At 38.7% G+C, this 10,943-nt stretch overlaps 1 protein-coding gene across 2 annotated transcripts in view; it reads left to right on the forward strand.

The window, feature by feature from the left end:
* Nucleotides 1-6,312, forward strand: part of SIM1 (SIM bHLH transcription factor 1) — a 47,332-nt gene extending 41,020 nt beyond the window's left edge. For both annotated transcript variants that reach the window (XM_039730175.1, XM_039730185.1), the window contains exons 11-12: nt 461-866; nt 3,538-6,312. In XM_039730175.1, coding sequence (XP_039586109.1) covers nt 461-866; nt 3,538-4,268 — 1,137 coding nt within the window. In that variant the 3' untranslated portion in view covers nt 4,269-6,312. The remainder of the gene's footprint in view (nt 1-460; nt 867-3,537) is intronic.
* The last annotated feature ends 4,631 nt before the right edge of the window (nt 6,313-10,943 follow it).

Genomic DNA, 10,943 nt, shown 5'->3' on the forward strand with positions numbered 1-10,943 from the left:
CCCTTAGAAAAATCCTTCAAATATATTCGGTTTCAATTTGACACGTGAAAATGCTCCAGGAGCGGTGTTATTTCAATCCCTTTTGGAAGTGTTTTGCTGAAGTGCATTGGAGCACCTTGGCTGAGCATAAGCACAGCTTTCAAAGCAACAAGAAAAACCTGGATATACTAAAAATATATTGAATTGCAACATTGATGTTTCTGAGCCTAATATTACACATCATAAAGGAGATGGCTGTTAAGGGCCGACATGGGATGTTTTAGATTTTCATGAGGTCTGTCCTGTCATCTGCGAGCTCATTACAGAGTGTTGTACAGGAAAGGACCAGGAGCCCAATCAGAAGGTGCAGACACGCTCACAAAAAACACACTGTCACATACACACTCTGCCTTCCCAGTGCAGTTACTTGCAGATTTCACCCAGGTGTGGTAATTCCCATGGTGCTTCTCCTGTTTTGCAGTATTCTGGATTTCACACAGAGAGATCTGAGTCTGACCACGAGAGCCAGTGGGGTGGGAGCCCCCTGACCGATACGGCTTCTCCGCAGCTCCTGGAGCCCGCGGACAGAGCGAGCTCCCAGCACCACGACGTCTCCTGTGCCTACAGACAGTACTCAGACCGCAGCGCGCTCTGCTACGGTTTTGCACTCGACCACTCCAGGCTGGCTGATGACAGGCATTTCCACAGTCAGGCCTGCGAAGGAGGCAGATGCGAAGCTGGCCGGTATTTCCTTGGCACGCCGCAGCCGGGAAGGGAGAGCTGGTGGGGCTCTCGCTCAGCCCTGCCTCTGACTAAGTCGTCCCCCGAGAGCAGAGAAGCGTATGAGAACAGTATGCCCCACATAACGTCAGTGCACAGGATTCATGGTAAGACATAACAAGGATTTGCACAAGCGACACCATCTCAGCTAAAGCGATGCGACAGAAACATCCAGCTGTTTGTGTGAAAGATGGAAAATGAGGTGCTTTTGGTGTGTGTTCTTGTCTCAGAGATCGCATCGGCGCAGATGAGGAATACTTGAAATTCAAGTTGAGTTGAGTTTTATAGTCTGGTTTATACGAAGCAAAATATAGTTTTGTTGTATTTCGTTGTGAAATTAAGGTGGAAACATGTGACTGAGGAGACTTTAAGCATGATCTTAAAAATATAAACAAAATAATCCACTTGATAAAAAAGTGGTTTTTATTAGACTTAGGAGCAAGACAATTCAGATGGAATATATTTAGCAAAAAATTATGGGTAAATCCAAACTAGATATTAAAAACTCTTGAAAGTTGTTGGAGAAATTGTTCTCTGAGGGACTTTTCCCCCTACTGGTTATTACCAGATTCTGTATGATTTGATGTTTATTTAAAGTTGGCTATTGAAATAGACAGTTGTTTTTGGTTTCAGACATTTATCCTCAGTGATAATTTTTAGCCAATTTAAATCTCTCCATCCCTTCAGCACCAAGCCTGAAATTTTGTTTAGTTTCTGACAGGTTGCAACTCAGTGCATTAGCACATTTTCAGATGCTGAAGCTAATAAAAAAAAAAAAACATAGTGAAAGCCTGATACTGGGTTGGACAAGTCCAAAGGTCCTTGGTTTTAAAATTATAGGCTTAGTCTTGGAAGACAGAACAGGCCCTAAAGTCAGAATTCAAGGTTTTAAGGATGGATGCAACATAAAAAAAAAGTTTTTCTACAAAAGAGTCTACCAAAACAAATGTTACCTCTAAAGAACTCATAAAAGCAGATTAAATTAGTACTATTCCATTGATCTGCAAAACAGGCTTTGTAAACAAAAAGAGCTGCTATGTTTTGCTCCAATCTGAGGAAAATTATGTTGAGATTAGAAATAATTATTAAATAACAAGTTTCAGGAAATACAACCAGAGAAAAAAACCAGAAAATTTTGCTGATGAGGACTGTTCTCCACTTTTCCTGTGAGAACATGCCTCCTTCCTTGTGTCTGTTCTGTTCTTCTCCCCAGTTTGTTTTTCTAGCCTTTTTCTTCTAAAAAAGAAGAGAGAATCTAGCAAATTATGATAATTTTCTGGCAAATTTCATGCATGATAATTCTTGCTGAACACAGAAATATCATACCAAGGTACAAACAGAAGAGTGTTAGATATTAATTCCATACTTCTATCAAGAAGAATTAACCCAAATGGATAATATGATTTGGTTTTATTGTGTTGTTTGGCTTTGCTGTAATTTCAGGTGCTGCAGGTTTTTTGGTTTTGAGGTTATTTTTGTATCAAGTGTTACATTTTTCAATAGTTCTTCAGTCTGTGTGTAGCTTTGAGAGAAAAACCTGACTAGTCCTGGCATTTTGGGTCCAGCTCTTGAGAGGATGTGAAGGATAAATTCATGCCCATGACACTCCACAGTGCAGTACTTCCCCAGCAGTGGCAGGATATTGTTCTTGCAAAAGCCCATGAATGATTTGTCCAGTAATCCAGTGGTATTGGTCTGCATCCCACACAGATCTGCATGCCTTGACCCAACACAAAACTGGGGAATGTGCTACTTCATGTGCTACTCTGAAAATGGGGTTGCTTTGAGGAGTACTGTCAGCCAACCCAAAGTGCTTCATCCCCAAAGAGGACTTTGTGTGTGGCAAAGCAAAGGTGTTGATAAGTAAAATGTGCAAGTCCCACACAGGCCCTCCTTCAGGAATGACTCTCAGCAAATCAAGCCCTCTGTCATAATGTTGACCATTCAGGTTTTGGGCCACTGTCTTCCTGGTGAGGACTGGCAGTGGCAGATATGATTCCATCCTTTCAGCTACTTGTAAGCTGAACACCTTCTCTAATATGTATATGGGCCTTATTTTTTTAAAAGGGGTAAGAATGTAATAATATTTTCCCATTTCAAAAGAAAATATTTATGCATGGGGATATAACCTCACATTTTTACAGTGTCCTTGTCTAAGAACTATGAGAACTTTGAAGACGAAAGATGAATTCCTTCATTACTTGTGGTTATTTATTACTGTGTATCCTGCCTAAAGTCTCTACATAACCACAAGACATTTCCCAATGCTGTCTCTGTTTTAGCTCCTGGAAAGGCTGGAGTGTTGTACATTTGTAATTCCCTGAGATTTTATTTTTACCATGCCCCAAATTCACTCAGATCTTGTTGATGCAATGAGGTAGAAAGGGGCCAGGGGCCTGAACACTGGCATTGAAGGCACTTTGACATGCCCTAGGATGCCCTGCCTGCCCTCTACCTGCTCCAAAAGACAGAGTTGCTTTCGAGTTCCTCCAGTACCTGCAGGGCTTATGCAGGTACTTGGCTACCCAAGAGTGTATCAGGTGGCACCAGATACCTGTGTTGAGGTGCTTAGATCTTTTTGCATATTTTCATCTGAGTTACTTGTTTCAAGTGGAGACACTGGAAACTAGAGTTTGTCACTGAAAAGCAAGGGGTCTTTTTGGGTGACTGTTACAACTCACCCCTGACTTGATTTTCTGTGTCTGAAATGAGGTTCAGATTACATGCTCTTCAAGATCACTTAAACCTCAGTGCTTGTCTCCTTTCTCTCTTTCCTAGGAAGAGGACACTGGGATGATGACAGTGTTGTTAGCTCACCCGATCCTGGCTCTGCCAGCGAGTCAGGAGACCGATACCGTACCGAGCAGTATCAGAACAGTCCGCATGAGCCCAGCAAAATTGAAACTCTCATAAGAGCCACCCAGCAAATGATTAAAGAAGAAGAAAACAGGCTACAGCTGCGGAAAACCACTCCTGACCCACTGGTCTCCATTAATGGCACAGGAAAGAAGCACGCTATCTGTTTTGCAAGCTACCCTCAGCAGCAGCTGGCAGCAGACGTCTGCCGCGTCCCAACAGTTGCCAGCACTCCTCCTTGTGAGCACATCCAGCAGCGAGATGGAAAGATTATGAGCCCACACGAAAATGACTACGACAACAGCCCCACAACACTGTCTAGGATAAGCAGCCCCAGTTCTGACCGAATATCAAAATCTAGTTTGGTACTTGCTAAAGACTACCTGCATTCAGACATGTCCCCTCATCAAACCCAAGGAGACCACCCAGCAGCCTCTCCAAATTATTACAGCTCCCACAGGCAGTACTTTGATAAACATGCTTACACACTAACTGGATATGCCCTGGAGCATCTATATGACACTGAAACAATAAGAAACTATTCACTAGGCTGTAATGGATCCCACTTTGATGTGACTTCTCACTTAAGGATGCAGCAAGATCCAGCACAAGGACACAAGGGAACATCTGTTATAATAACCAATGGAAGCTGACACTTCTTTTCTAAAAACTTTCGTGTTTTAAAAAATAATCTTTGAGCTCTAATTGGAAGATACTCTATGTTTTCATGCCCTTGTCCTTACCAGCATTTCCCATACAACAGTGCACTAGAAAGAAGAACCTAAGGTTTTGGGGGATAAGTTAGTTAAAACACATTACTTAAGAAAAAAAAAACCCAACAACAAATGCACTGACATGCAGGGTTAAAGTAAACGAAGCTAAATGCAAAGTTGTTGCCATGCATGCTGAGAAGGATAGAAGAGGTTCAGGCAGGGAGTACTTGTGGCAGAGCAGTTTATCCACATTGTGTAAGAGGTGCTGATTGGAAACACTGCCAAAGGCAGATCTTCTGAACTGCATAGGTACCAGGCAGCAGAACTGCTATGTATTCTTTTTACACAGGAAGTTGAGATGTGTTTCTTCAAAATACACAACAAAATGTATACTTCTGGTGATTTGTTTACTCCCCAAAGGCCAAGTATGTTATGCTGCTGTATGGTATGAAGCATCCGTGGCTGACCAATATAAAATCAAAAAAGGGAGAAAGAAGAGAGAACTCCTCGAATTGTTATGTCCTTGTGTACTCACAAACATAGTTATTTACATATGCTTGATTTGAAAAGGGTCATTATGATTAGTATGGTCAAATGTTTACCTCTACTGTATTAAAATGAGAGGAGTGTCCTCACTGTAGCTTTGAGAAATGCAAAGGGCTTTCTTGTCTTGCAGTAGAGATGGGAGATGGTTCTCATGTTTTTGAAAGGTTGCCCATGGTGGTTACTGGAGTGAAATGGAAGAAAATTGCCTGGAGAAACAGGGAGAATAGACTGGAATTAGGAGTGGTCCAAGGTAAACACTTAACCCTGTAGCTATGTATGCCATTTAGTAATAATTATAAAATAAGGAAAAGTGGCTGAATAATTAAGAATTAATTTAAAACACAGAAGGAACTAAATAGAATAATAGAAATATTGCTGTAAAATACAAATGCAGTTGCATAAATGTAAAAATACATGAGTCAAGAATAGGCAAAAACTCTTTGGTGGTTTGTCTAAGTTCTAATAAAGTTTTGGAGTAAATTAGGAGAGTATAGAGTATCATAACTACTCTGTCAGAAACACAGTGAAGTAACAGGCATGACCTTGATAAAGAAATATAAATTCTCTGCTTAATTGCAGCAGATAATTTAATGAAAATCAGAAAATATTATGGATATTAAAATCAGCCATATGTACATAACAAAAGTAGAGGGAAATCAGTGTTCCAAGGAATTAAATTGTATTAAGAATGCTGGTATTATCATGGCCTGTCCTGGAGTTATACAAGACATCAAAAGAGGCAGAGGAACTTAAAAAAAATTTTTAATAACCACATGAACAAAGAGACTGATTAATTGGAAAAGAATAAATGCAAACATATGCTAAAAATGTAAAATAGGGCATTTGTAGTCACAATTGCTAGACCTGTCTTTTTTTTGTATGGCATTTATATGGTCCCAAAGTTGACTGCAACAGGAGGGACCACTGCTCCCTCTTATGCCAATGTGGAAGAAAGGGGACCTGAGGTGGTTACTAAAATGAGATTAGCTCTAAGACTAGCTTAATTTGTAACATTCAGAAGCTCAACATATGGGACTGAGTCATCAATGGGACTAAATATAAACCAGCATGCTATGGGTGGGTTAAAAATACTGTTTCCAAATAAAACTAATCAGAAGCAAAAGCTAAATAATAACATTATAAACCACGTAAGTAGAGACGTACTTGAAAGCAGAGGAAATTACCTCTCTGAACTTGGAATACTGTGTATAGTCCTGATCACTCCAAAGCAGATTGTGAATCTTGAATTGAGTAGTACCTTATTCCATAAGCAACCTTTGTTGACTGCAGTGTGATCGCTCCTGGTGAAATGCACGTTGAACACAAGGGAGAACAACACAGTCTGGTCTTTATTATCTAAACCTCGTAACAAAAAAGGTGGAGCAGAGCTCAGCAAAAGATAAAGAGACTGAAAGATCTAATAAAAGCTTTAAATAAACCGGGTCTGTCATCTTTGTAAGGGAAAGGAGTAAGGGGTAATGTCACCGATGTGCACCAAACTCTGCACAGAGGAGAGATAAATAATGGTCTAAAACTACTTGAACTAGCGGCAGAAATGAGAGGTAGGGCACTGAATGATAGCAAAGGCAAAATGAGAACCAAATCATTTGGCAAGAAGTTTATTTGACTCATTGCCAAATGGATAATGAAGGTCAAAAAGAGAAGCAGATAGAGATTTTTTTTGTTTGTTTGTTTTAAGATAACAACAAGACAAATAAGCGAGGGGAAGAAAAACATTGACAACTGTTAACTCAGAGGAAGAAATGGACCAAAATGGACTTCTTTCAGCCCAACAATTGTATATATTCCTAAAGCATAGGAATAAGAAAGTATTTTTGATAAACTTAGTTCTGGATACATATTTATTTCACTTGTTCCTATGAATAATATGAATAAACTTGTACTTGGAGTCTCATTTTACAGTATTAAAATACAATTTGCAAAGCAAATTAGAATAGAGGTACATAGTATCATACTATCCCTACCAGTACATATAAAACCATGCCTAAGTGTCAATATTACTTTGTGTTACAAAAGAGTCTCCTAAACTCTTTGAATGAATGGGGTTTCCTAGCACTGAAATCTCTTGGGATCACAAAGCACTCTTGCTACCAAGCTTTTAGTTAAAAGGCAGCAGAGTTCTGCAGACCAGCTGCAGCTCCCTGGCTGTGGTCTAATGGCCACAAGTAGCCAGGAAACCACACTTTGGTGACTGGTGCATTTGCATTCTGACAGGCACCTTTGAAAAGTGCCTCTCACCTTTTATGAGACCAACAGGCACAGCATAAGATGCTACATGACTTCACCTAGGAAAAAAGGCCTGTGTGCTATGCAATAAAAGTCCCCCATCCTTATTTGCAGTGATCCCAAGACTGTAGTTATTTATTCCTATTTTCAATAGTTCTAGTCCACTACAAAGGCAAAAAATGCACTGTAATGAATGGAATAAATCAGTAGAGATGTCTCTACATGCAGCCGTGTTGTGCTACAAGCAAAGGCTGAAGCTCTCTCTCCTCATGGGATTCCAGCAACTGGCAGTCCACAGCACTTCAAAACAGTATGCTGGACATGGATGTCTTTTGTCAGCTTGTTTGCTATCCTGCTTCTTTAGATAGCCAGGAATTTCTTCTTAATTGACAGAAAGCATTGAGTTTTGCAAACATAGACTCTGCACGCTTCATAATACATGAAAGCAAGTTGGCAATCTTAATTATAGCATATAATATCACTGCAGCTCATATTACATGTGCTTTTCAATATGGTATAAAGCTTATTTTTTCCATTACATATTTATGTAATTCAAATTTTCATTTAGTATCCTTCAAGGATATAATCTCTTTTTTGTGTTTCTCCCTTTTCCAAATCAGATGGGAAGAAATATCTTGCAAAATTGAAAAATGCAAGGCATTTGAAGCAAATAAGTTTCAAATGTATCACATTAGCTAAAGGTTATAATTTTAAATAAGGTATGTATGCTGTGTTTTGGAATAGAAAAAATATAAATTGCTGTATTGCATAATTTCTCTAATATTATACTGGTTTACTATTAACACAAAATTAATATTTGGCAACTACTGCAAATACAGAGTGGCCACAGCTCTTTCAAACCATTTCTTATTGATGTCAATGGATGGTGCATTATGGATTTTGTGCATTACAATCTTAGTACATCTCTTTTTGTTTAAGGAAATAAAAAACCCTCTTGTCTTTATATGAAATCTCACCCCATGGGCATAGAGTTTGTGATTCTGGACAAATTTGCAAAGCAATTCTTAAACTGAAAGACGAACCTTACTCAGCAACTTGTTCCATTTATCCAAATGGGAATATTTGTGGAGTAAGGTACTACTTAGCATGTGCAAGGGGAGGAAAGCTGACTTCTGATAATAGGTTTGAGGGTTGTTTTGTAATTCTTTTTTCCTGAAATCTCAAGATGTGAGTATGGATCTATGGAAGATAATAACTCTAATGACCATGTTTCTATAAAAAAGGTTATTTATGTTCTTAAAAAATGAGTGCATCTCTCTCAGCTGAAGAGCCCCTAAAGTATTTCTTAAGCTTTAAAAATGGCTTTTGTTGATATGTCTGCAATACTGCCATGGGTTACACAGTGAAATGTGTCTGCTCTTTTAAAGTCCTTTAATCACTGTTATCTGAATCTCATTTTTGTCTCTACACACTGTCTGCAATACTGCCGTGGGTTACACAGTGAAATTCTGCTCTTTTAAAGTCCTTTAATCACTGTTATCTGAATCTCACTTTTGTCTCTACACATGCAGCATTTATTCATTAATGTCCCTAAGTATGTTAACCACCATATGTTCATTTATGTGAGCATGCTGAGTTGGAAAAAATAAAAGGTGGCATATTATTTCTGGAAAAGGCACAACCACCCCAGAAAGAAAGACAGCCTGGCTGTTCCAAAGGTCAGATAACCTTTCAGTCACGGAACAAAGCTATGGCATACGGGCTGGTTTCAGACCTTCTGCATACAAACCTGCATGTAATGGGGATTACAGCACACAGTTCCAGGATTAGACCTGGCTATGTCTATTTTAAGGTGGCTATAGTTCATGTCTGGCAGCAAATGGATTCAGGCCCTGCTCTTTCCTTGAGTTGCAAGTTTACTTAAAGCACCTAAGAGCCTTAAGGCAATACAGGCTTTGTTATTAGGAACAATGGTGGATGAACATGCTTTCCTGTAGGTATACTGGCTTAACTCCAGATAGCTCCACAGTGTGGAGCATAAACTATTTTGTTTGCAGTTAGTATTGATGGTTAAATAGTTCAGCTGTGTGCACTGAGAAGCAAAAAAAAAACAAAACCCAAAAACCAACAAACCCCAAACCAACCCCAAAAACAACAACAAAAAAGCAAATTAAGAAAACCCCAGATTTCTGTAACCCTTCAGTTTGGTGTTTTGAAAATTTTCTAGAGGTATAGCTGAGGATTTAGCTGTTATTTTGAAGACCAGAGAAATGAAATAGCCCTCTGTTCAGAACAGTGAGAGCACTAGTGTGATTCCATTTCACATTTCCTTAGGGCATTTATTAATGAAAAAAAGATCCTGTGAGGTTAAACCTCACTGCGGCATTTAGCTTATGTGTACAAGAGTTCTGCAGGTAAATCTGGCTCTAAGTTTTTAGGACCATATCCCTTTTTGAAAAGAGTTAATTTATGACTCCACCTATAAAGCTGTATTTGAAAGGAAAGATCAAATGCAGGATGAAAAAAGGTTTTTTTTTCTGGTTGCATTACCTATTTAATTCCCCTCTCACACAAATTTCTCAATCTTTCCTATTGTTCTAGGATTCCAAATGTCATTTTAAACATTTTTATTTATTGCAATTTGGACTGCATATATTATTTTCCTTTTCAGCTCCTGAAACAAATACATTGGGAAGTTTCAAAGTGCAAGAAACAATCTTTTTTTCACACAATACAAAATGTTGGCACCTTTACATTCTAAGGAAATAAAGTCTATGAGAAAAAGTATGTTTAGGGCACTGCAACTTTTTCCCAAGGTAAATATTTCAATTCATAAAATGTACTAATGTAACAAAAAGAAAGCACTTGAGACATGATGAAGAATTTCATGTTTGCTTTAAACCAATGGTTACATTTAAGGACAAAAAGACACAGATTGCCAGTGTTTCAAATACCGTGCTTTGCAATGTAAAGGGTCTAGTGACATTGTAGCATAACATCTGTAGTTTTCCTTTGGAATGTAATGTAGAAAATATAATTTAGTTATGTCTACAATATCTTGCAAAGTGTTCCCATTTATAATTATTTATATTGTAAATAGCTTTCTGAAGTAAATTTGAAGTTAATGTGCATAAGATGTATTTATTATGTGAAGATTTTTTTGTTTGTTTAAAATATAGCTGCCAATATGCAATTTTTGTCTGTTTTTCTAGATTTTTAAACTAAGGATTGTCCTATATAGTATACATTTTCAGGAATCTACTTTAATTAATGAGAATATTTTATTAGTATTGGGAGGGGACAGGGTAAAGTAATTTGTTTTGGTTACTTTGAATCCTAAATGCTCCCTGAATCATGAATGGAGTATATCAGCTATGAAGAGACACTGATAACATACTGCTACCTCATTCAAGATGCCTCAATCTGCTCAAATGCTATTCTATAAGGAAGAACTTAACTAAGATTAATTATCTATTTGTGAATCATTTTTGCCTTATTTCTTGAAGCCATCCTGAGGCATCCCTGTGCCTCAGCTAAATCAGCTTGCTGACTTGGAGCATGATGCTTAAAACGGTGTACTCAGAGAGCAGTGCTCTGACACAGGAATAGTGAGAAGTTCTGTTAAATCGCCCGCAGGCCTGAGAGCTGGCTGTGACCCGAGGGTTTGTGCTTGCATATCTCAATCAATCCAGAGTAACAAGAGCCAACGTGTAGCATCTGAGCTGCTGTAACCCTTGCCTGCTCTGGGCTTTAGGTCCTTCTGGGCTCGAGTTCTAAGTCACAGCTCTTACTTTCTAGGCCAGTTTCTGAGCCATCAAACCCTGTCCTCTCCGACACTGTCATTGAGTCTCTTCCCTGCAG

The sequence above is a fragment of the Passer montanus genome, unplaced genomic scaffold, assembly GCF_014805655.1.
Source record: "Passer montanus isolate IOZ18808 unplaced genomic scaffold, ASM1480565v1 scaffold11, whole genome shotgun sequence".
Taxonomy (NCBI): domain Eukaryota; kingdom Metazoa; phylum Chordata; class Aves; order Passeriformes; family Passeridae; genus Passer; species Passer montanus.